At 37.2% G+C, this 26143-nt stretch overlaps 2 protein-coding genes across 5 annotated transcripts; both read left to right on the plus strand.

The window, feature by feature from the left end:
- LOC131307963 (uncharacterized) lies at window positions 1-8344 on the plus strand. Of its 4 annotated transcripts, none has more exons than XM_058334740.1 (18): window positions 1-156; window positions 283-343; window positions 689-725; window positions 1703-1833; window positions 1972-2058; window positions 2154-2232; window positions 2615-2748; window positions 3040-3179; window positions 3917-3967; window positions 4074-4156; window positions 4252-4306; window positions 4418-4535; window positions 4873-5389; window positions 5491-5704; window positions 5847-5917; window positions 6410-6578; window positions 6672-6801; window positions 7394-8344. In XM_058334740.1, the coding sequence occupies exons 1-18, from the start codon at window positions 52-54 to the stop codon at window positions 8095-8097; spliced, it is 2886 nt and encodes a 961-aa protein (XP_058190723.1). In that variant the 5' UTR covers window positions 1-51; the 3' UTR covers window positions 8098-8344. The 4 variants fall into 4 exon arrangements, with proteins under 4 accessions (XP_058190723.1, XP_058190725.1, XP_058190724.1 ...); XM_058334742.1 differs by having other exon boundaries at window positions 4418-4529; XM_058334741.1 differs by having other exon boundaries at window positions 1975-2058.
- A 6665-nt stretch (window positions 8345-15009) lies between these two features.
- Window positions 15010-20816, plus strand: LOC131307965 (beta-galactosidase 3-like). Its single transcript, XM_058334745.1, has 18 exons — window positions 15010-15300; window positions 15402-15497; window positions 15591-15703; window positions 15993-16059; window positions 16143-16235; window positions 16558-16692; window positions 16908-16996; window positions 17081-17186; window positions 17445-17532; window positions 17640-17758; window positions 18207-18371; window positions 18490-18668; window positions 18762-18871; window positions 19023-19132; window positions 19406-19516; window positions 19609-19722; window positions 20210-20412; window positions 20509-20816. Exons 1-18 carry the CDS (start codon window positions 15133-15135, stop codon window positions 20624-20626), a joined length of 2184 nt encoding a protein of 727 aa, XP_058190728.1. The 5' UTR covers window positions 15010-15132; the 3' UTR covers window positions 20627-20816.
- The last annotated feature ends 5327 nt before the right edge of the window (window positions 20817-26143 follow it).

Raw genomic sequence — 26143 nt, forward strand, 5'->3', positions numbered from 1 at the left:
AAAACTCTAGGTCGCTCTCCTCTTCAGTTTCTCTCCCTTGGCAAACGAACGATGGCGAAGGAGAAGACGACGACGAGCCAGCAGGATGGCCAACACAAACACTGCCCTAACACCGTCTTCGTCAGCAACTTTCCCTACTCTTTCACCAACTCTCAGGCACCTCCTCTCTCTTTCTCTCTACATATTTTTATACGTATATATGACACATATAATGATGTATTCTGTTTGAACATGCGTTTTGGTATTGAACGTGTTTTTGTGTTGGAAACTTTGATGTTTCAGCTGGAAGAAACATTCAGTGAAGTCGGCCCAATTAGACGATGCTTTATGGTTGCCAAAAAAGGTAGTATCCTTCAGCAGTAATTTGGTTGTTCGTGTTCAATTCTTTGAAATGGTGTCTTTTCACGTATGGTTAGTTTTGATTGTGGGGAAGACAGACAAAAAAAGAAAAGAAACTTTTTTAATTGCAATGTGATGAGCTAGGAAACTGATTGTCAAAGCTAATAAGTGACTTCAAAATGTTGGTTTCTGTTTTCTGTTTTCTTTGGACTTTTGGGCTTCGTCAATGAGGCTCTATTCTAGCTCATTTTGATGGTTTATTAAATTTGTTCAGTGCTTACTAATACTAATACTAATACTAATACTAATCGTAGTTCTTCAAATTTTTTTTTTTTTTTTGTGTTTGCAGGATCCACTGAACACCGTGGTTTTGGTTTCGTACAGTTGTAAGTTCTTGCTTTCTGTCCTTGATTCACTATTTATGTTAGGGTTTTCCGACCAGAATGAGAAATTACACTTGTTGCAATGCCTTCTATACCTATCATTGTTTTCACCCAGTGCACAGTATGCCATATTTTCTCTTTTCCGAAATTTTGAGACTTTTGCATTTTTCGCATTGCTGTGTCGATTTGGGATATTGGGTAAATCAGTATGCTTTTAAATTCATTGAAAATTAGTTTGCAATTATGGAGTGCATTAGTAGAGAACTCTGACCAAATCTTGTTTTAAGTATTAGGACCTAATAATTTGCATGACTTGAGAAGAGCTGAATGAGAGAATATTGGCAACTATGAATCTGAAGTCCGACTTGTAATTGTCTAGCCGGATTAAGTTCAAAGTTACCTGATCCTGGCTGGATAAGTGTTTAAGTAATAAAGCTGCATGGCCTGCTTTTGTATTAGGCATTTTCGGGTAACATGTTCTACCCAGGTAGTTCATGATCGGGTTCCTCTGTTTCTCTATTAGGAAAGTGAAAGAGGTTTCTCTAGAATAAAACTCTCTGAATTTTGCATAGCAGTTCGGAATCAGAGAAAAAAGACGGAACAAGTTTCCAAACGAGTTAGCTACATTCTTGCACATTTCGGACTTTTGTTGTAACAGAATGCAAGTATGTTAATTGGAATAGGAAGAGAAACATGGCAAAGCAAAACTTATTTTGTTTCTTGGTATGCAGTTATGTTTTCATGACTTTTCATTAGGACATATTGTATCTTTTGTACGTAGGATCCTATGGGATATACCTCCTCTTCCTTCTTTTTTGTCAATCATAAATGTTTCATGTAAGTGGTTAGTTGAATTCTTCCCAATGTCTCATGGCGCAATGCTTTGATGTTATGCAGCTTTTTGGTTAATACATTTCTTGTTTTGCTTTGTTTACGTATTGTTCCCCTTTTAATCCCTCACAATTTTGCATGCACTTTAGTGCTGTTACAGAAGATGCGACCCGAGCTATTGAGCTGAAAAATGGTTTATCTGTTGGAGGCCGGAAAATCGGAGTCAAACATGCTATGCAGCGTGCTACACTTGAGCAACGTCGATCAAAAGAGAATAAAGGTTGATCAGACCCGCTTTTGTTTCTTGATCTTTAAGTTTTATGTCATTGTCTTATTACTCGCTTTTAGACATGCCTGAGCTGGCTCACATTTCCAGTGGTGGTGCTAAATTTTCCTTTCACTGTGATCTTTTTATCAGAAGATCCTACAAATACAGAGGACGAGAAGGGTGATGTTTCTTCTGAGGTAGTCAAGCATAAGCAAGCTTCAAAATCTGAAGATAAAGGTACTGGGTTGTTTTGTTGTGACTAATATGTCCATAATTTTTTTTTTTTTTTGTTATCATCCACTATTTGACGGTTGTGTTGTTTCCAAATGTAGTTGAATCTGCAAAACCTAGGAAAGTCACAACAGCTTTGAGTGGTACAACTACTGGAGGAATAGGTTCAGATAAGCAGAGGTACCTAACTATTGACTATTCTGCTTTATGTTTCATGTCGAAGATCTTGAAGTACAAGGTGGGTGAGGAAGAGTATTGATGTAGTCATTTCTAATATCTTTCTTCGTGTTAGCTTTAGGTTTGATGATCTACTCTTTAACAATGCTCTTGGTGCTTAGATTTGTCATTTACATGTCCATAAAATGGATTATTCACTTTAACTGTTGAAAAGGATTGGTAGCAAAATTGTAATCTAAGTGGATTGCTTGCTTATTGCTGGAACATTTGACTGTAAAATTATAATTTATGCGGGTGGCGATTGCTGAACCATTCTATGATACGTTTCTGTTATTGTATTTGTTGCGTTATTCTCATATTATGTGTTTGTGTTGATGTCAAAAAGGGTTGCTAGGACAGTCATATTGGGTGGGCTTCTTAATGCTGATATGGCGGAGGAAGTTCACGGTTGTGTGAGGGAGTGTGGTACTGTATGTTCTACTACTTACCCTCTTCCAAAGGAAGAACTGGAATACCATGGTGAGGTCATTTCCGCTGTTTCTTCACCTGATGATGAGACCCTTATTTTCCGTATTATGTCTTTTGTTTCTTTCTAGGTATTCACGTAAGCTGAGTCTACCTATATCTTGCTTAAATACACTGAATGACTCAGTTATCATGTTGAAGGATGTAATTCATTTAATAATGCCAATACTTTGTTTTATACTTCTCATTTCTTAATTATGCCAATAGTGCTAGAATCCGGGACCACTGTACTTATACTATGGAGTTGAATGATTAAGAGGCCTCAAACATGTGAAATTGTTGCAGGGCTTTCTCGAGATGGGTGCAAAATGGATGCTTCATCAGTACTTTATACAAGTGTTCGATCAGCTCGTGCTTGTGTTGCTATGTTGCACCAAAAAGAGATTAGTGGAGGATCTGTTTGGGCAAGACAACTAGGTGGAGAGGTAATGTTTCCTGGATTTTTTGATGGTATTCAATTTATGTTCTTGTCCTATTAAAAGAGACTCACTGTTGTTTGTTAAGATTTCAATTTGCTTAACATACTGTAATAGCTTTCAAACAGTGAACAATGTTATCAAGTGTTTTGGTTTTCTTTCTCATTCCCAAGAACTTGCGTGTTAATTTGTTTAATCCGGCACTTTGAGTCCATTTGGATGCTGGAAGTTGTTTATGGTACGTAAGAATGTTGGTTCTATAATATTGAAATGAAAACCTACCTTAGAGTGTAGTTAATGCTTCTTTTGGTCTTAACTTAAACTTAAATTTTTTTTTTTTTAATTCAGTCCATTCTTCGTACTTATTTCCCATCCTTGAACTTAACTTATATTGTAATTGTATGTGTGAGGCAATTAAGTTTAAGTTTAGAAGAATGGTCGAACTTAACTTATTTTCATTTAAGTTCCAAAAGGGGAGAAAATATAAGCTAAGTTTAAGTTAAGGCCAAAAGAACGCAGCCACACACACTTACATAAGTTTAAGTTTGGTGATAAATATTGCCACACATACTTTGCATAACTGATGCATTGGATGACTGCTGGAGACTGTGCCACCATCATCTAGATCTAGGTTTTGGTTAGGTTTTAATAGGAGTTCGATATGGACATGCCGACATGGTAAGCATTTGCCTGCTATTTGATTAATGCTTTAGTGAGTCTAATATCTTAGTTCGCTTTCTTACCAGGGCTCTAAGACTCAAAAATGGAAGCTTATAGTCAGAAATCTTCCTTTTAAGGTTGGTTTTATCAACAATATCACTGTTTTCATACATATGTTTGCATTCATATATCAATGTTATGTATCACTGGTTTCATACATATGCTTACAAATTGTAAGCGCAGGCTACTGTTAGCGAGATAAAAGATATGTTCTCATCGGCAGGCTTTATATGGGATGTGTTTATTCCTACAAATTCTGAGACAGGGTACATTTTCTAGTCTGACTGTCATTCTTTGCTGTCCATTAGATGTCATTTCCTCATTTCCTCATTTGTTTATACTGGTTATGCTATTTTTGCAGGTTTTCAAAGGGGTTTGCATTTGTTAAGTTCACGAGCAAGCAGGAAGCAGAAAATGTATGTATCTTTACATGTGATCTACACCAAATGCCATGAAAGCTTTAGAGTTCTCCTAGGTTACACCTTTATAGTTTTACTCTTTTCATCTTCTTTCACCCCACTTTTCAGGCCATTCAGAAATTTAATGGGGAGAAAATTGGTAAAAGACCCATTGCAGTTGATTGGGCTGTTCCAAAGAAAGTTTATGCAACTGGTTCTCAGACTGTTGCTTCAGAAGATGGTAAAAGTACTCAATTGTCTTCTACCGTATTCAATTGTGTGTTAACAACTTAACATATCAAGTATCAACCTTCTGCTAGGTCTATATTGAGTTACTTCTTATTTCGTAGAATAATTAGACTGTTTAATGCATTTGTTTCCAGCCATTTTTGTTGCATTGCAGTTTTTCATGCTCTGATAACTTTATGGCTTGTGTGAGTAGTTTCTTGGAATGCTTCTATCGGAGTGTTCAACTGAATCCACTCCTTTTTGTAGATTGTTTACCCAAAGTGTCTGGATGTTTTTTACTGTGAAGTTAGGATGATAGCTTTGCATGTCTCTGAAGCATAACTTGTGTTTTACAGGACAAGACGGGAAGGGTGATGATGGTAGTAGTGATGATTTAGAGGATGATGATGTGGGTAGTGGTGAAAATTCCCAACAATCTAATGGGGGTGACGGTGCTTCTGATGACCCTGATGTGATAGGGAAAGAAGACATCCCTCCTGAATTTGATTTTGATGAGGAAGCAGATGTTGCAAGAAAAATTCTAAAGAATTTGATCTCATCCTCAACTTCAGAAATATCTACTTCTCTCAATTATGATTCAGACCCACCCAAGGAAAGCAAGCATGATGAAAGGAATGATGTACCAAACAAGCCATCTGACGAGTCTGCTGATGTGTCAGGCATAACAAAACCAGATAATTCCGAAAAAATTAAACTGAGAGATTTCAAAGAGGGAGATGGAGAAGATGACTTGTTGAGAACAATCTTCATAAGCAACCTTCCTTTCGACATTGATAAGGAAGAGGTGAAACAACGTTTTTCTGGATTCGGGGAAGTGCAATCTGTCTTCCCTGTTCTTCATCAAATCACCAAGTATGAGTAGCATGTTTTATCCTTCATTTCAAATATTAGTTTTTATATTTATTTGTTTGACGGTAAATCACTGGAATGCTGTGTTATCTTTACCATATTAGGCGACCAAAAGGAACTGCTTTTCTCAAGTTCAAAACAGTTGATGCTGTGGATGCAGCATTTTCAGCAGCCAATGCTGCAGCTGGTTTGGGAATATTTGTAAAAGGTAGGCAGTTGAAAGTTCTGAGGGCTTTGGACAAGAAATCAGCTCAAAATAAGCAACTGGAGAAGACCAAAAAGGAGGAACATGACCACCGCAACCTTTACCTGGCAAAGGTGAGTTATGTGACTCCACTTTCGTCTCTCTCTCTCTCTCTCTGTTGTCAGGCTGTTGTTTTCTGCAATTTTATTGGGCTACAGGTGATCATTTAAGCGTGCTATTTACCCTTTTTTTTTAACAGATTTGTTTTATTTCCAGGAAGGTCTTATAGTTGAGGGGACTCCAGCTGCTGAAGGTGTTTCAGCTAGCGACATGTCTAAGCGTCAAATGTAAGTACTAAAAGCCTTGTAATTATTTATTTTCGTGGTAAAAATCAAGAGAGAAAAAAAGTATATTTTGCTTCAACTTTTTTTAGTTAACATACAAGGTATCACTCCTTGGGCTTGTCCAACACATTCCCTGGATATGAAAAATAGAAATTAGCCGTCCAATATAGCATTTTGGGTGTCCCAAACGGGTTGTCCGGTTAGATCTGACGTCAAGGTTTCACAACATAAGTTGCTGTTTGCCAATAAAAAAACACATAAGTTGGTATTTTTCTTTAGGAAGATTCTTATCGAAATCAGTTTTTTTTGGGGGTTGGGGAAAAAGATATGTTAGAATTAGAAAAGGATGAATCTTGAGAGTATCCCTGAAAACAGCTGAAAAAGGGATATGCAACAACTAACGAGATATGTTTTATCCACGTCAGATGTGCTTCTTGTTGCTTTTATGGAATTTCACTTTTCACAGCTAGAGTTTAATGCATGCATACTACACAGGTTGGAAAGGAACAAGACGATTAAGCTTAAATCCCCGAACTTCCATGTTTCAAGGACGAGACTTATCATGTACAATATGCCCAAGTCATTGACTGAGAGAGAACTTAAGAAGCTTTGTATAGATGCAGTTACATCCCGGGCTACGAAGCAAAAACCTGTGATTCGACAGGTCAGCTGGAGAGTAATCAATGCCTATAGTTTTACCATCTGCATAATTCTGTTCACATGATAACAGTTCCCCTTCACTTCGCTGCTCATGCAGATAAAGTTTCTGAAGGATTCAAAGAAAGGAGAGGTTGTCAAGCAGAACCATTCACGTGGAGTTGCTTTTGTTGAGTTTTCAGAGCATCAACATGCACTTGTGGCTCTGAGAGTTCTTAACAATAATCCTGGTAATTTGTTTCCTTTATAAGTGGGAAATTGGCATATTGTTCTGTTCGTTTGGTTATTCACATCATTTTGGTACACCCAGTAATTGGTTCAGAGCTGAAAACAATCAGATCGTATGAAGATAGTTTGGTGATTAGATGCACATTCAGACATTCTGGATATTAGTGGGTTTTTGGTGTGGGTGGGATCTGTTTATGCGGTCTGTGTGGTCTTTATTTTCAATCTTTCACACCTCGGAGAAAAAAATTGCAATTAGAACCTTTTGCAAAACCTATTGTGTCATCTTTTTAAGGTATGCCCTTCATGCTTGTGACGTTTCACAGTCTAACTGGAGATCAAGAGTTAATCCATCCATATATTTCCTTAACATTGTTACGATTTCATTACTGGAAAACTAGAAACAAATGACATAGCTCTCAATCTCATGTCATATGGGACGATGTGAGAAATATGGAAGCTATTTTAGGGGTGTTAAGCATTCTTACACAATTAGTACTTGATCCCTCTCCCTTTACACATGTAATTTATTTGGTTGTCTGAATTTTCTCTTATATGTGGTGAAAGTGCTAAAGGGTCATTTGTGCAATTTTTCAGAAACTTTTGGCTCAGAGCATCGTCCAATTGTGGAGTTTGCTCTTGATAATGTTCAAACGCTGAAGCTCCGAAAAAGTAGGTTTGAAGCACAACTACAGGGTTCACATGGTGATGCAGGAAAAGGCGTGCATCAAAACAGTGATTTGCAAACATCTGATGCCCAACCAAACAAGATTTCCGGAAAACGGAAATATGAAGGCAACGCTTACCCACTGAAGGCTCCTAAAACTATAAAACGAGATGGAATAGAGCATAAAACACCGGGAGGGGTTGCCGCTGAAGAAAGCAGAACTTCTAAGAAGCAGAAAAGTGATCGCACCAGCGGAAATGGAAACAAATTCACGTCAGTTTTAAAACAGGATCGCTCAAGACAAATGGTAAAGAATAATCAACATGGACGGAGTCACAAGGATCAGAAATCTCACCCAAGTGAAGATCAGGCAATGAATGCTCTTAAATCCACATCTTTAGAGGGTGGTCTTGTGCCCATGAAAAAAAGGAAGTTGCCTGATCAGAAAGAACAGCAAAAACGTCCTAGTTTAAAGAAAAGAAACAAGAACAAAGACCCTTTAGGGCGAGATGTGGTGGACAAACTGGACGTGCTCGTTGAGCGATATCGAGCCAAGTTTTCGCAACATAATTCTGACAGAACGGATGGTGAAAACCAAGGTTCTAGACAGATTCGAAGATGGTTCGAGTCCTAATTCTATTATTGTTTTTTTCGTAGCTTCGGTTTGATTCCTCTATAGATCGGGTGTGTTAATTAACTTGAAGATTTTCAGTGCAATTTTGAAGAACCTTAGAATTTAGGCAATCTGTTGTGTGTAAGTTATGGTCTAGTGCTTGGAGATGTCTTTCCAGGATGGGGTTATAGTGAATGAATAAAGTTGTGGGATGGTATTATGGAATTTTCCTTCGATTATTATTGTTGTTATTATTGTCTTTGATAAATTGTCCCAAATTCTTGACAGCAGTTAGAGTTACGGTGTTAAGTTATTTTGGAGAATAAAATTAGGGGAGTGATTATGCCACTCCTATTTTTGCTAATGCCACTCCCCATTGTCTTTATTAGATGATTTAATTTGTGAGAGAATGGGAGTGACATTAGAGAAAAGGGGAGTGACAAAATCAATTCCCTAAAATTAATTTGAAGATTTTCAGTGCAACTTTTAGTGCTCCCTCCGTCATTATTTATTTGTCATTTTTCGAAATTCATGTCATTTTTTAATTGATTATATCTTGTAATTTATAATCTTAGAGGCGATTTTGAAGATATTTTTTAGAATAATTAATTAAAATCTATCAAACAAGATTCATATTACATATAAAAAGTATTAACAATTAAAAAACATAATCAATTTTCTACTCGGTTAGAATATTACAATATTACGAGGGACTAAAAAATTGGGATGGGAGAGTACTAACTTTTGCCCAATCTACCGATCAGTGTTTTTGGCCTTTGGAATTTACTTCAAAATGGAGTAAAGTACAGTTAGAGCTAATGAGTTTTTATTTTGGCTTAATAATCTTGCTTGATTTTTTATTTTTATTTTGGATTATAGAAGTTCCATTTGGTGACCTTCAAGTTCAAGTTTCTTTACAGAGAGGGAGAGAGAGAAGTTTAAAACATTACATCCAAATTATAATAGGAATAGGTTCCCATCCATAAATGGACGTTGTCCTTTTCTGGCCCCGGACTTGTACAAATATCTTCTCCTCTTCCGAATTGTTGCACCCTCTGTCTCCTAAAAATTTTGAGGTAGTGCCGCTGGCAGCGGCGGTGGTATTGCGGAGTTAGTCAGAGAAAAATGATTGGGAGAGAGTTGGAATTGAGACGAGTACGAGAGAGAAGAATTTGAGGGTTTGACTGTGTTGCTGAACCACGATTGTTGTAAAATTTTAAAGTACTCATAAGCGAAGTATAATTATGTAAGTGCGATGTCGAACCCACATAGGCTTGTGTATTTTTATAGGAAAACTAAATAAACTTAAACTGACTAAAACCCTGACCAGGCTGCCCTAGTCGACAAAAATTGTGATTTGTATTTTAACTATGAACTAAAAATAACAATAGTGAAAACAAACACATAAGTTGACGATTGAACGAACTTGATCAAAGGAAAGTGACAAAGGTTTCAGAATTCACATTTTTTTTGCCGTTTAAAAAAAAAAAAGCCAGCAAGTCAGTCAGAATTTTGGTTAATTGTTTCTTTTATTTTTCTTTTACACTTGTTGAATTGTAAACTCATTCATGATTTGGTTCTGAATTCTCTTACTAGGACCATGGAAACAGTAGGAGAATGGATTATTGTTTGGGCTATGGCTTGCTTCTTTTTAATTTAACTTTTTTCTTTGTTTTGTGTTTTATCATCTTTTCTAAATTTTTGTAGGATTTGGGTGATATTTTTTTGGATTAATCATTTAGCCTCAACGAGAGGAGTACATCTAAAATGTACAAAATTATTACCGAAAGCAAAAAAAAGTTCACTAAAGACAAAAAAAGTATCAAATGACTGCCTTATATGTCTAAAATGTCGTCTTATTTGAATATTTTCAACATCGGTCCATATTTTTCTACTTTTTCGATTCGAATGGTCGAGATGAACGGTTAATCCCAAAAATGAAAACAAAAACCTAGACAAAAAGTTTCAAAATATAAAAAATATCAAAATAAGTTCCAGATTTATAAGTTAAAAAGAACGCAGATTGTTTGAGCACATAGGTCCTTTTTATTGTTCTCTATCAGTGTAATAGCACATCCGTGCCTGAAGGCACGACTCAAACAATCAGCACACGCAAATAAATACTGAAATCGCGTGCAATATATCAACTCCCTGTCCAACAAATTCAACCATGCGAAATCTAATAACCCATTATCCATTGACATAGTTAACTTGAATCAAAATACCATCCAAAACACCAAAGAAAATAAAAAAAATGATACACATCAATGAAAATGCGTACCCAACACAAATATTTATATAGAGTCTGCGGTCAGTCACTTGGTTATAAAAAAAACCATGCGGATGTTTATTGATATAGCATATAGCATTAAATTGCTACAAATATAGAGTCAAATGAGCAATTAATTCTCCAATTCTCTACAAATACTTCCCAACTAATACATACTCGTTGATCTTTTTATATTTTCCTTGTTAACAATATTTTTTAATAAACTAATGACATTGGGCATGTGATATTTTTATTCCATCGCATACTTGGACACTTGTGATTTTTCTTGGTAATTGATAGTTGATTAACTTCATAATCACATGTGCAAATGGTCCATGAAAAAGAAGAAGCATAAAATGGTTTACATTTACTGTATATAATAAGAAAGAATGGTTTACATGCATGCTCACAGAGAGCACTATTAGAGCTTGAAGAGCAAAAGTGTTTTTCAGCATACAGTGATCACCAAATTGGACCGGGCAACATCCCGCTCGGATCTTAATCCGAGCAACGGACGGTCAAGACATTTATGCATTCGGATTAGATACAAGCCCTCCGTGTCAAAACGAGCGGCCGGATGGGACACTCCAGCATCTCCCAATCCCACCAAATTAACGCCAATAAATTATGTAGAAATACAAACTAAGAAATACAATAAGATAAGAGGCTTGAAAACAGCTAAGGAATAAAATTACCTTGTCACGGTACTGTCAATTAATTTGTGTAGCTGCTTTAAGAACAAAGAAGGCAATCAAACATAAATTTGTGTAGTTGCTAAGCTAATTGTTTGACTTCAAATTGGAACCCTCAGTATATACACTCTAAGATTAAGTTACAAAAGGTAGAAGTTTTCTAGTAAAAAAGCCGAACATTGTACCGGGATTGTCCCACCTCTTCTAACTAAGCCATGAAGATGGAGAAATTTTTGGGTGCCGGGTGCATGAGTATTACGTGATGAGGTTTCTATACAGTGATCAAGTTCTTGGAAGAATAAATCGAAGGGAGATTTTACATATCATTTACCGTTTTTAAAATACTACATCAAAACGAGCAACTTTGTAGAGATCGAGCAACTTCAATTGACAATCGAGCAACTTTAGAGAATAAAATTGATATCACAGCCACTCTTTTGCCTGTCATCGATAATCCAAATTTAGAAGTTGGGGAAAGAATAAGTTGAATTGAGGTTGGGGCTGAGCATTCATGAGTGATCATAGGGGTTTTCCATTATTAGAAGCCTTGGTTTCCTGTGATTGATACAACTTTTTCCTTTACGGGTCCGTTTGATTAGAGTGAAATAATATTATGAGTCCACTTGCTTAGAGTAGAAATAATAATAAACAATACAAGAAAGAGCGAAAAGTTGATAATTCTACTTTTGTGGTGTTTAATTGATTGCATGCCATGAAAATAGAAGAAAGTGGTTTTTCTAAATTTCCTATCATTTCCCTTTTCTTTGGACGTTATTACAAAATCCAAACACAAATTTGAGATTTTAACCTCAAGGAAAGAAATTAATGGGTTTTCTTTTTCTTGTTTGATTAGAGGTGTATTGCTTTCGTTTTGTTAATTTACTTGCTGTAGGTTGGTACATCCAGTAGCGGATACAGGATTTGTACTCAGTAGGGGTCCGAATCACATATATTTTTACATTAATAAAAAAACATATAGTCTATAAGATAAATTTTGCTACTTACTAATTTTGAGAAGAAGACGAGATTGTGTACATATATGCATATTTGCAATTAATTTTATAACCACAACCAAAAAATAGTCTATAATTGAAATTTTAGGAGTGTTCTTCACACATTGTATAGCAACTTTATGAACTTTTCTTTCATTCTAGCTAGAGACTTACAGGACCGATCTTATAGAACTTTTCCAAATTAATTTAAAAGAGAACTTGGAAAACAATTAGAGAGATAATTGAGAGGGTGTGCAGGGGCCCGGGCCCGGGCCGACGCTTGCACCTCCCTACATCCGCCCCACGGTACATCATTATAGATATTTTGCATGAATGATGAGGGATGGGCATGCATTGGCATGAGTTTTCCCTAGCCTCCATGGCTCCGTACTACCCTAAAATATCATTACAGAGAGAAGAAGATCAAGATCATGATATAACGTTGTCTGCCAATTGCTTGCCATAGCTCATTTGGCAGGTAGCTAGCTCATTTGACAAATACTTCCTTATTCAAGAGGAAAGTATACAGCCAAGAAAAAAATAAGAATGCCAGCCAGAAAAAGCATGATCACATGCTGTGCTGCTTTGTCTCTTCTTCTTCTTCTTCTTCTTCTTACCCTTTTAGGAGTAGTTTAGCTAGCTATGGAAAACACTAGTTTTCATTTCTTCTGCATCTTGTGATCTTGTCTTGAATCACTTAAAATTTATACACATTAAGACGACCAAAATATTCAAAAAGCACGCCAAATCGTTGGCCAAAAGAGTTGGATTTGTTTACTCATCGACCCATCTAACATTTGATTGGATTTTTTGCTCCGATTTAGTTCCGAGTGTGCGAATGGTGGACAAACTCAGACCTTTAATGTGCGAAAAAGTGCAGACGTGGCACAACCTTAGCGCTCGGATCGAACATCTCCAAACCATAGCCGGACTAAAAGATGGTGTAAATACATTTTAAAGAGGTCCGAACCCGGATCCAACAAGGTGCAGTCTAGGTTGCGACATAAATCAAAAGCATCAAAATACTGTATTTATTGAACATTGAGACAAGTCATATACAAGAATCTAGACAAAAATCTCGTGAACAAACTTTCATTGCTGAACCTATTTTGTCACTTGGTTTGTTCGTTGGTCCTCACAGGGAGTCACGGAAATGGTGCAGAGGCAACTATAACTCTTTTTTTTTTCCAGGTCCGTTTACCCGCACCTCAATTATTTTCTTCCCATGTCCGGTTGAAGGCTGGCCATCTACGCTGGTATTAGGGGATTCACAATAGATTTTTTTTTTCTTACGACCTGACCCCAAGAGGTTGCCAAATTTCGAATTCAGGATGCCCAAGTTTACACTTCATCCCAATAAAGTACTACCTCTGTCCCAATTTAATTGTTACTTTTGGAAGTTCGTGCCACTTTTCAATTGATTATATTTTGCAATTTATAATGTTTTAGGTGATTTTGAAAATATTGTCTTATAGAACAAATCGAAATCTATCAAACAAGATTCATATTGGATATAAAATTTATTAACAATTTAAAGATATAACTAGTTTTTTTATCGACAAGTAAATTAGGACGGAGGGAGTAAACTATACTTGAGCTAGCCCTTAGGTGAGAAAACTATACTTCAAAGTAGTGTGTGGACAAATATTAAAGTGAAGAGGGTTTGAAGAAATGGCTCTCATTCACATGTGGGAAAGGTATTGGAGTGTGGGGTCACACGAGTCCTAATTTTCAAAAGGCCACTCTTACATGTACAAGCATCCTATGTGATGGATGCCCCAATTTGCTATGCTGTTTTTTCTTTATTATCCTATGCTTCCTATTATCCTACGCAAACATTTCATTTAAAAAAATGAGCTAATGAATGTGTTATTGTTGGGGAATTAAGTCGCTCATTTCACAAGCAATCAAAGCATCTAAATTTTCATTTCTTTTTTTTCTAAAATCAAAGCATCTAATAGCTGTTGGAACTTGTTACATACATACATACATCCCCGCCACGAGATCCCCTGTCCGAACAGGGGCCTGTCCGACCCCCTCTTAACCGTTGATCTCGCAAATCAACGGTTGAGAAGGGCCGAGCACTCTTTACTCCAAAATGACGTTGTTTTGAGCAAGAAGTGCTCGATCCATCTCAGCCGTTGATTTACGAAATCAATGACTGAGAAGGGTGGGATAGGCGCCTGTCCGGATGGGGTCGGCTAAGGGATCCGATCTCTACATCCCCACGTCCATCTCTCTCTCTCATGGATATGGATTTTGTACATGCATCGATCCCCACATCTCTGTCATACAGTACGCTGATGAAAGATTCTGTTATGACAAACACATGAGCATGAGAGATTATACGTACCACATAAAGATTATGTGCTGGTTGCTCAATGAAAACTGAATGACTAAAAACTATATTTTCTGTGATTTTTTTTGAGAAACAAAAAGGATAATAAGTGTCCATTTTGATCATTCAATTCGTTACTTTTTTTATACTCATCCATCTCATATAGTTTTTTTATACTCATCCGTCTCATAATTGAATTTCGGTTATTAAATTCTCACTTGTTAAGTAGACGAGTATTTAATATGCCCTTAAGATCAAAACAAAAGTACTTTTTATTAAAATCAACCATCTATCGCAACTGTTCAGAGTTCTCAAAATGGACGTGCATTTTGAAACATTACATGATAGAAGAATTGACCAAAATTGTACAACGGAAGGATCAAAGTCGCAAGTTTTAGATTATCCCGAGTAATTAAAAAAAAAATTCAACTTCATTCCGTAATAACAAACCACACGATTAAAAAAAAAAAAAAACTATTTTGGGTAGTTTATTTTGCCAAATACAAATAAAATGAGATATTGAATCTGATTTTTTTAAAACCTCAACCGTAGTTCCCGAAACGCCTCTTTAAACCTCTTTAACACGTACTCAGCCGAACACGGCCTTAATATTTGGCTTTCCCACTTCTCTTTATGACTTTTGAGTTGGTCTCAGTGCTCTGTTCTTTATTATCACCACCTTGAATTGCTTTCCCTCCACGGGAGAAATATACTCTCTCTCCTTCCCCCACCTCTCTCTCTCTCTCTCTCTCTCTCTCTCTAGAAATGGAAGCTAACTCTGCTTCCAAATGGTGTTTACTCTGCTTGTTTTTGATTTGGGAAGTCCAATTAACACAATGCAGTGTTACTTACGATAATAAGGCACTGATTATCAATGGGCAGAAGAGAATTCTCTTCTCTGGCTCCATACACTACCCAAGAAGCACCCCTCAGGTCCGAAATACTTTCCCTCACTTTCCCCAGAAAATGTAGCTCCATTTGGAACATTTTCTTGGCAAAACGTTTCAGTAAATCGATTTTTTGGTATCATCCAGATGTGGGAAGGTCTTATACAGAAGGCCAAAGATGGAGGCTTGGATGTTATTGACACATACGTGTTTTGGAATCTTCATGAGCCTTCAGCTGGCAATGTACTTAGTTTTTTTTAACTTCATTTTCCTCAATTTTTTTTCTGTGTTTCTTGGTGAGAATCTAATTAATTTTTTCTGTTTGTGGGTTTTTAGTATAATTTTGAGGGGAGATATGATTTGGTTGGATTCATAAAGATGGTCCAGAAAGCAGGGCTATATGTGCATCTGCGAATTGGGCCTTACATTTGTGCAGAATGGAATTTTGGGTGATTACTTCTCTGTTTTCATATTTGCTAGGTTTTTTTTTTTTTTCCGATGGAGGAGCTGTATTGGACCCGACCGCGCAACCCAAACCTCCGGGAGCTAGCGCGATTACACCAGTCACGGCCCTCCACTTATTGTATGGTACTCACCCGGTGGAAAATCGAACCCCAGACCTTAAGGATTACCCCAAAACCTAGGCATCCGCCCGAACCACTGGGGCAACCACCCGTGGGTGTGTTTATATTTATGCAAATGTTTTTTGTTTTTTATTTTTTCCTGTTTTGCTTTTAGGGGTTTTCCTGTTTGGTTGAATTATGTTCCAGGCATCAGCTTCAGAACAAATAATGAACCCTTCAAGGTCTCTCTCCCTCTCTCTGCACTAATCAATAGTCAAATTTCTATGAATTTTTCCATTACTTTGATTGATTCTTGGTTTTGCAGATAGCAATGCAGGGGTTCACCCAAAAAATTGTCCAAATGATGAAGGATGAGAAGTTGTTTCAGTCTCAAGGTGGTCCCATCATCCTCTCTCAGGTCTGCCTTTCCCTCAATATTTTACTGCGTTATCGTTTTTTTTTTTATCTTTTCCTTTTAACAATGTGCTAGTAGTATATCTATCCTTTTTGGATATGAAAATAAGGCAAGAAACAAGAAAAAAGACAATGTACTAATGAGATAAGGTCATGTCCGATTGAGCGGACTAATAACGAGACACAATTAGTAACACGGCATTACCAGCGAACCGTACACCTTATGTTTTGTAGCATTCTTTGTCGAAGGGATTACTTAAAACGTACAATGCGTAATGCCTGTAAGAAACCGTTGTTTCACATGTCGGATGCATTTATCTGGGCAGATTGAGAACGAGTATGGGCCACAAAGCACCAATGCTGGTCGTGCATACATGAGATGGGCAGCGGAATTGGCAGTTGAATTGGGTACAGGAGTCCCGTGGGTTATGTGCAAGCAAGATGATGCTCCGGATCCAGTGGTAATCAATCTCGCTGCATTTGACAAATGAAAATTATCTGTAGCTTAGCTCCGTTTACATTTGTATGATTTGTTTGTCCGAGTAAATAAGCTTTATGCCATATTCTTCTTTTAGTTTTCTTGCAAATTGTTCTTAGTCACTTCACTGTCCACTTGTGAAATTTCTTAGCAATAGCCAATATGTAATTCGAGTTACTTGCAAAATCTTGGTAACAGATAAATACGTGCAATGGCTTCTATTGCGATTATTTCTCTCCAAACAAACCTTACAAACCTGCAATGTGGACTGAGGCTTGGACTGGCTGGTAAGTTGAAAAGCTAGATAAGGTCTCTTGCAAACCTACTCCGTTTAGATGACATATTTACTTGCTCTCTGGTCAATCTATAAGGTTTACAGAATTTGGCGGCCCCATTCAGCAGCGTCCAGTTGAAGATTTAGCATTTGCAGTTGCCCGGTTCATTCAAAAGGGAGGCTCCTTTGTGAATTACTACATGGTTAGTGTCGACTGCACGTTACTATGTTAAAATAGCATATTGTTGAGAATTGTCGCTCACAGAAACACAAAGTTATTGTTGTGAATTTGTGATCATGAGCTTGGTTAGTGAGAAAATTAAGGAAAAGGAGTCAAATGGGGACTAGCTTTCTTAATTTGCTAAGAAAACATACTAGAAAATGAAGCTTAAAATCTAATTCAGCTGAACTGTACAAACTTTATTCAGTAGTCGCAGTTGTAATCTTGGTTTTTTCGACAGTATCAAGGAGGAACAAACTTTGGAAGAACAGCAGGCGGCCCTTTCATCACTACCAGCTATGACTATGATGCTCCTATTGATGAATATGGTGAGAAAACCTAACACTTCTAATGCACAAAAATTAAAACTCCACTCTTAAATTTGTTTGAGTTTTTTTTGTCTGTAGCTAATTGCTTGATTGTTCAAAATGGACAGGCTTGATTAGGCAACCTAAGTATGGCCATCTGAAGGAGTTGCATAGAGCTATTAAACTATGTGAGCGAGCGTTAGTTTCTGCTGATCCTACCGTTACTAAGTTAGGAAGTTATGAACAGGTTTGTCGCCTTCTTCAATTTCAAGGATGCTTACCGAACTTTGAGCGAGAATGAATTCTAATGAGGTGTTTGGATCATGGATTTTTGGAGGAAAAGGAAAAGACAAGAAGATAATGAAGTTGAATGTATTTCTTTGGATGCCCTATTCTTTTCAGTTCCCTTGGTAAATCTGTCCACTAATCCAATATTCAAACTCACCAAAGCAACTATACAGCTAACATATTCCAGGGCAGATAATCGAAGAGCGCATGCTACAATGTTCCCATTTTCGCCAAATCAGCAGGCTTTTGAACAACTTGTAATAATTCTACTGGCATTGGCATACTAGAAGACACTATTTCTTGAACTTGTTTTGAAGCTTGCCCTATTATCTATCTTCTATTCCTTGATTAAACCATTCATGTTGCTTTTTTGTGACCAAATTGACCGGGATATTAACATCTTTCAGGCACATGTATTTTCTTCCAAGTCAGGAGATTGTGCAGCTTTTCTTTCCAACTACCATACGCAGACAGCTGCGAGGGTTAGATTTAATGACATGTACTATGACCTCCCTCCTTGGTCCATCAGCATTCTTCCCAATTGCAAAAATGTCGTCTTTAGCACTGCCAAGGTAAAAGATGCAACTGCTAGTTTAAGGCGGAATTGATTATGTTTCCATGTAGCTAACTGATTTACTACTAAGGTTCATATACTGAAGTTTTACAAGAGTATGAGATGGTCCTTCGCAGGTTGGAGTTCAAACATCCAAGACGCAGATGTTGCCAACCAATGCTAAGCTTCTCTCTTGGGAAACATTTAGTGAAGATTTGTCTTCTGCTAATGATGATATGGAGTTTAGAATAGTTGGTCTATTGGAGCAACTAAATGTTACCAGAGATTTCAGTGACTACCTCTGGTACTCGACTAGGTGAGAGATTGAATGGAATTAAAAGTATTGCATTTTAGAATATTTTCGTAACTTGTATTGGTGTTACGTTTTCTGATAAGATAAACAATCCAGTGTTGATATTAGTCCATCCGAATCATTTCTTCGTCAAGGCCAGCATATCACGCTCACTGTGCAGTCAGCTGGTGATGCATTGCATGTGTTTGCGAATGGACACCTATCAGGTAAATTGTTGAATTCTGTGTCTTTAAATTAGTAGTATTAAATTAATTCCAGCAAGTTCTCACGTAAAGTATCAAGAAGAGATAAGAATTTAGTAGCGTTTTTCGTTTTTCGTTTCACTTGAGAGATCGTTCTGTTGTGCTTGAACTACAGGGTCTGCTTTTGGATCTAGGAAGAATAGAAAATTTACTTTTACAGGAAAAGTCAATCTACATGCCGGAAGAAACATAATTTCCCTTCTCAGTGTAGCTGTTGGATTGCCGGTTAGTTTCATAAATCTTAGCATCAGAATGAAATTTTTATAGAAATGCAGGAATTCTATACGACATAGCCTACATATGCTGCATTTAAGAATAGGAAACACCAAGAATAGTTTCAAAAATATTCATCGATCATATTATTCACTGTTTAAAGTATTTCTCAAATAGATTTTTTTGCTTTCAACTACTACTGCAACTGATGACAGAAGTAGTTGCTGTCTTTTATTTATTTTGTTAGTTTACATGAAATTTATCAAGATTTGTTTGTTGTTGAAGAACAATGGGGCCCATTTTGAGACATGGAACACAGGAGTACAAGGACCAGTTGTTCTACATGGTCTAGACAAGGGAAAGAGGGACTTATCCTGGCAGAAATGGTCATACAAGGTTAATGAATGAATCCTATTGACTTGTGTATAATCTTTTGAGTTTTTCTTCTTCTTTAGAAGTTTCACCTCATTAGTGCCTTGATTCCTCAGGTTGGGCTCCGAGGAGAAAGGATGAATCTAGTTTCTCCAATTGAAGTTTCATCTGTTGGCTGGATGCCCGAATCCTTATTTGCAAGAAGTCCACAACCCCTTACGTGGTATAAGGTACCAGAAAAATGGAACACCTCTCATAGTATACATTTAGCTAACGTTAGGAATTAGGATGGTATCGAACGGAATGTATCCAGTTCTTTGTTATTTCCAAGTAAAGGTTGAGATGTTCTGTCACGGGTAATTACTTCAGTGACCATGCTCCATACTCCAGAAATTCCTTTTTTGAAAGTTACATGTAAAGGTAGTTTTTTTTTAACAACACATACATGTAAAGGTATGTAGTGTCTAGTCAAATGCTGAACTAAAATAAGACTCAAAGATCATTGAATAATGATGAGCTGCGTCAGATCAAATTGAACAGAAGTGAGATAACCTAAGAACAAAATGAAGATATTTGGTGTTTGTAATTGGCATTGAGTTTTTCGTTTCCTGTCAGTGAATTCATCTTAAGATCTTTTCTAACCTGAATCATAGAACTCTCATTCCGATTGAAAGGAAATTAAGCATTATTGCTCTGCTAACCTGTTTTGTATTGCAGGCTTATTTCAATGCACCGGATGCAGAGGAGCCACTGGCTCTAGACATGGGCAGCATGGGAAAAGGTCAAGTATGGATCAACGGGCAGAACATTGGGAGATATTGGACTCTCTCAGCTAATGGAAACTGCACGGGGTGTAGCTACTCTGGAACATTTCGACCTACAAAGTGTCAACTTGGTTGTGGGCAACCAACTCAAAGATGGTAAAGACATTCTGAAGAGCATATTTTTGTTTCTGTTTTCTTTACGAAACCGGTTAGATAGCCCACTGCTAATTTCATGAAATTTTGGGTGTGAAGGTACCATGTTCCTCGGTCATGGTTGAAGCCAACTCATAATCAACTGGTTGTTTTTGAAGAACTGCATGGAGATGTATCAAAGATTGCTCTTGTGAAAAGATCCGTCACTTATTCCTAGGGGATGAAAGACAAACGCCCATTGTCATTGTATGCTTCTGTTTGCAAATATCGGGAAAGCAAATAAAATCACACATAAGTTATAAAGGCAAATGCAAAATTTTACAAGAAGCTTCTCAATCACAATGCTTGTAGTTGAATGGAAAATTTAATGCAGAGTACACCAAAACTAAAGAAGCAGTACCACGCCATCCGTGCTTTTGTGTTTTCGTCTTTTTGTTTTTACGATAGACTTGATAGTTGATATGATGATCTTTGGACGCTTGTACAATCATCAACAGAATGTCAATATCGGTTAAAAAATCACAACGAATCAGCTTCCACAGCATACCCATCCTGATTACGGTGCCAACTATAATTAGCATGCGTCTGTTTCTTAATATCAAAAATGGCATGACCAAAATTGGCCTCGCGAAAAGCTGAGTACTTTGCCTGTGGCTCTGTCATGCTGCACCAAAAAATAAGAATTCCATTTTCTTGTGCCGAAAAATTGGGGGAAGTCATATCAAAGAATACCAATTCCAAAGCATTACAAATTACGCAAATCTTACTTGGCTGCCAACCCTTCAAGAATTTCAACCATCACCAATGGTTATGCATACAGAGGCAGATTGGTCTTTTACTGGAGCACAGATGCCATACAAAATGTCGTAAGCAACATTGAATACGTTACTGTGATTTAGTCATGTGAATTCATTAGCAATAGAAACAAAGAAATGTTTCCGCAGATGGGGAATGTCCAATATATACATCCTTTCTTCAAAATTCAAGCCGGTAATTGAAATTTTGAAGTTTCTTTTGATTGTCAGGTCAACAAAAAAATACAAATTTGAAATTGAATTTCATGTATTTCCAACAACTTTGACGACATCGTAATCGCAGAAAGATAATATCTTACATGATAAAAGTGCTCTTGCCAATCGTTCATGACCAGCAAATACAACATCCACTATGTGCTGTACAAAGTACAAACCATGGCTCATACATCACTCTCATAGTTTCACCTTCAGACCATCTCTTGTGACCTGAACTGTAGAGTCTGGCCCGTACTTCGGTCCAGCCTAACAGACATGCGCCTCTAGCGTTGGGGTTCATCCGGCTTCCTGTAGTTGAGTGCTTGACAGATGATTCCGTTCCTGGTTCGGCCCACTGCACAAGGCAGTGGAGTCCTCAGGCCATTCTCTATACATGAGGTTTGCCCAGAATTCCTTGGAGAAAAACAATATAAACACTGGTGGGAGAATGTTCTTCTCCATCGGAATTGGTGCTCATCAACTCTCTCTCTCTAGGGAATCTTCTCTCTGAGAAATTTTGAAAGGAATGTCTCATATTTACAAACAACATAGACCAGTGTTCAGGCGTCAGGTGGTGTGATAATGTGCTGACACGTATCCCTTCTGTACCTCCTGACCACAGGGATGATATCACCCATCGCGATTGTCTCGTGGGTATTCGGGTGCGCAAGTGCCCCTCTCCCAGCGAATCCCTCTTCTTTAATAGCCAGCAAGCTACTAAATTCCCTTCATTGCCAATTGGCTTTGAGATGGATATAAAGTTTCTACAGTTATGCATCAACTCTACCAAAGAGTAAAAGAAGGTCCCGTTTCCACTGAAATTTTTGCACCGTAACTTATTGAATTTTGTGAAGCCGTTAATACTAAACTAAGTTTTTTTGTCGAAAGCTAAGTTGTTTCTACTAAACTAAAATATCCGACATGTTCTCTCACAAAATACCCAACACATTTTCCATAACTTTTAGTTTAGTGAAAATAACTTGGCTACGAATAACTATTAAATTAAAGATGTCCACAGCTTCTAGCTTACCGGAAATGCCCCCAAAGTGTTATAAAAGCTTTGGGTTTTCAATTATAAATTCATCTAATGACTAATGATGGATTCAAAATTTTAGTTCGGGATTTTCTCTTTCCACAGTGTTTTGCAATGTATTACTGTAACTTCTTAAACTTAACCAAAGATTTTTAAATATCGACACTAACATTGAGCACGCGGTTTCGCGCCAAGCACGCTCGGGTGGCATTAGTATACTAAAAAATTATCTAATCTGCCGGTATTTGAGATGAGATCAGCCCTTACATTAATATGCATGTTTTAAACCCCAATCTGCTCTAAGATTTCTTCTACTAGTATTTTTTTTTTCTCACTTGGGACCAGTCTCCTCATAGGCAAGTTGCACATCTGAAATTCATTTTCAAATCCCCAGCAACAATCTCGAGGCATAAGACAACCATGCATCTTGCAGCTGCATCTGGATAAGTTGAATCTTGAGGCATAAGACAACCATGCTTCTTGCAGCTGCATCTGGATAAGTTGCATTTGCATCTGTTGTTGTTGTTGTTGTCGATCGTTGTCGTTGTCATTGTCGTTGTCGTTGTTATCCGTTCAATGTGTTCAAAACGTGATTTTAAGGGTACCCGCGAGAAACCAGCAAAAAAAATGACCGGGAAGGGCTTCATCAGAGCAGTTTTTGTTTGTTTTTTATCGAACGGTTCAAACAAAAACTGCTCGGATGAAGCCCTTCCCGGTCAATTTTTTTGCCGATTTCTCGTGGGTAACCTTAAAATCACGTTCTGAACACATTGAGCGGCTCAGATCATCGAAATTCGATCGGAAAATGGGAGAAATGAGGAGGTTCGCATTTTAACTAAAATAAAGACTCCCTCATTTGAGACTGACTGTGTGTGTGTATATATATATATATATATATATATATATATAAATGAAGATAAGACCATGGTAGCTCCTCGGTTAATCCGCTGGATGAATGGATTTTTTTACATGCATCTTAAGTCTAGGGCTGCTAAACGAAGCAAGCTATTCGAGTTTAAGCTCGTGTTTGTTTGTTAAAAGCTTGTTATATTATCGATATCAAACTAACCAGTCTCCTCATAGGCAAGTTGCACATCTGAAATTCATTTTCAAATCCCCAACAACAATCTCGAGGCATAAGACAACCATGCATCCTGCAGCTGCATCTGGATAAGTTGAATCTTGAGGCATAAGACAACCATGGATCCTGCAGCTGCATTTGGGTAAGTTGCATCTGCATTCTTTGTTGTTGTTGTCGATCGTTGTCGTCATCGTCGTCGTTGTTTATATATATAGAAATGAAGATAAGACCATGGTAGCTCCTCGGTTAATCTACTGGATGAATGAAATTTTTAACGTGCATCTTAAGTCTAGGGCTGCTAAACGAAGCAAGCTACTCGAGTTTAAGCTCGGTTTGTTCGTTAAAAGCTTGTTATATAATCGATATCAAACTAACTAGTCCCCTCATGGGCAAGTTGCACATCTAAAATTCATTTTCAAATCCCCAGCAATAATCTAGAGGCATAAGACAACCATGCATCCTGCAGCTGCATTTGGATAAGTTGAATATCGAGGCATAAGACAACCATGCATCTGGATAAGTTGCATCTACATCTGCTGTTGTTGTTGTTGTTGTCGTCGATCATTGTCATTGTTGTTGTTATTGTTGTTGTTTATATATATAGAAATGAAGATAAGACCATGGTAGCTCCTTGATTAATCCGCTGGATGAATTGATTTTTTTACATGCATCTTAAGTCTAGGGCTACTAAACGAAGCAAGCTACTTAAGTTTAAGCTCGTGTTTGTTCGTTAAAAGCTTGTTATATAATCGATATCAAACTAACCAGTCTCCTCATAGGCAAGTTGCACATTTGAAATTCATTTTCAAATCTCCAGCAACAATCTCGAGGCATAAAACAACCATGCATTCTGCAGCTGCATTTGGATAAGTTGAATCTCGAGGCAAAAGACAACCATGCATCTTGCAGCTGCATCTGGATAAGTTGCATCTGCATCTGGATAAGTTGCATCTGCATCTATTGTTGTTGTCGATCGTTGTCGTTGTCGTTGTCATCGTCGTCGTTGTTATTGTTGTTGTTACTGTCGATCGTTGTCGTCGTCGTTGTTGTTTATATATACATAAATGAAGACAAGACCATGGTAGCTCCTCGGTTAACCCGCTGGATGAATGGACATGCATCTTAAGTCTAGGGCTGCTAAACGAAGCAAAGCTACTTGAGTTTAAGCTCGTGTTTGTTCGTGAAAAGCTTGTTATATTATCGATATCAAACTAACCAGTCTCCTCATTGGCAAGTTGCACATCTAAAATTCATTTTCAAATCCCCAGCAACAATCTCGAGGCATAAGACAACCATGCATCCTGCAGCTGCATCTGGGTAAGTTGCATCTGCATCTGTTGTTGTCGATCGTTGTTGTGGTCGTCGTCGTCATCGTCGTTGTTATTGTTATCGTTATCGTTGTCGTTGTTGTTATTATTGTTGTTGTCGTCGATCGTTGTCGTTATCGTCGTCGTTGTCATCGTCGTTGTCGTCGTCGTTGTTGTTTATATCTATAGAAATAAAGATAAGACCATGGTAGCTCCTCGGTTTATCCGTTGGATGAATGGATTTTTTTACATGCATCTCAAGTCTAGGGCTGCTAAACAAAGCAAGCTATTCGAGTTTAAGCTCGTGTTTGTTTGTTAAAAGCTTGTTATATAATCGATATCAAACTAACCAAGCTTGAATATTTTTTTTTTTTTGAAGCTTGTTAAGATTTCGAACGAATTCTCAAACACATACGTGTGCTACTACTCGGCAATTCTTCGGCTTAGTATGTATAAAAATTTAAGCTACTTGAAATTTGTTCGTGTTTAGCTTGATTAAAGCTCGTTTGATATTGGTTCATCTCATAAATAATTGAACAGATTTTTTAAAGCTCGTCAAGTTATCAAACCAAACTTGATCAGCTACCTGCTTGGGTCGTTTTACCGCCTCTAATCCCCACATCTCTCCCTCTCATAGATATTCCCCCGGATGAAAGATTCTGTTACAACAAACGTACATAAGCATGATGCCGTAGAAGAATACCAGTAGTAAAAAATACGCGCGACATAAAGATTGTGTGCATGGTTGCTAAATGAAAACTGAATGACTAAAACTATCTTTTTCTGTGATTTAATTTTGAGAAACGAACAGGACACGTGTCCATTTTGATCATTCAATTCATTAGTTTTATACTCCATCCGTCTCATAATTGACGTTTCGTTATTAAGTTCTAATTTTAGTAAAGCGATAAGTATTTAGTGCACTTTGATCTAATTAAAATTACTCATTATCAAAATTAAACCCAACAATAATGAAGGTATTTTTGGAAACTTACAAATACTTTGACATTGACTTTTCAATCCAAAATAGAAAATTGACTTAAATTATACAGCAGAGGAAGTAAGTCATAAATTATACAACAGAGGGAGTAAGTCGTAATTTTCAGATTGTCGCGAGTAAAAAAATAAACTTCATCCGGTGATCATAGCCACATGATTTTCAACATATTGTATTAGTAACGACTTACAATTTATTTTTTTTTATAACTAAGTGTTCGAACCGATTTATGCACATCTTAAAATGACCGGCATCGATGGTTTACTGTCCAAAGAAAAATATAAAGGAAACCCTGGATCTGAACTT

This window comes from Rhododendron vialii, chromosome 11a (genome assembly GCF_030253575.1).
Source record: "Rhododendron vialii isolate Sample 1 chromosome 11a, ASM3025357v1".
NCBI classification, from domain to species: Eukaryota; Viridiplantae; Streptophyta; class Magnoliopsida; order Ericales; family Ericaceae; genus Rhododendron; species Rhododendron vialii.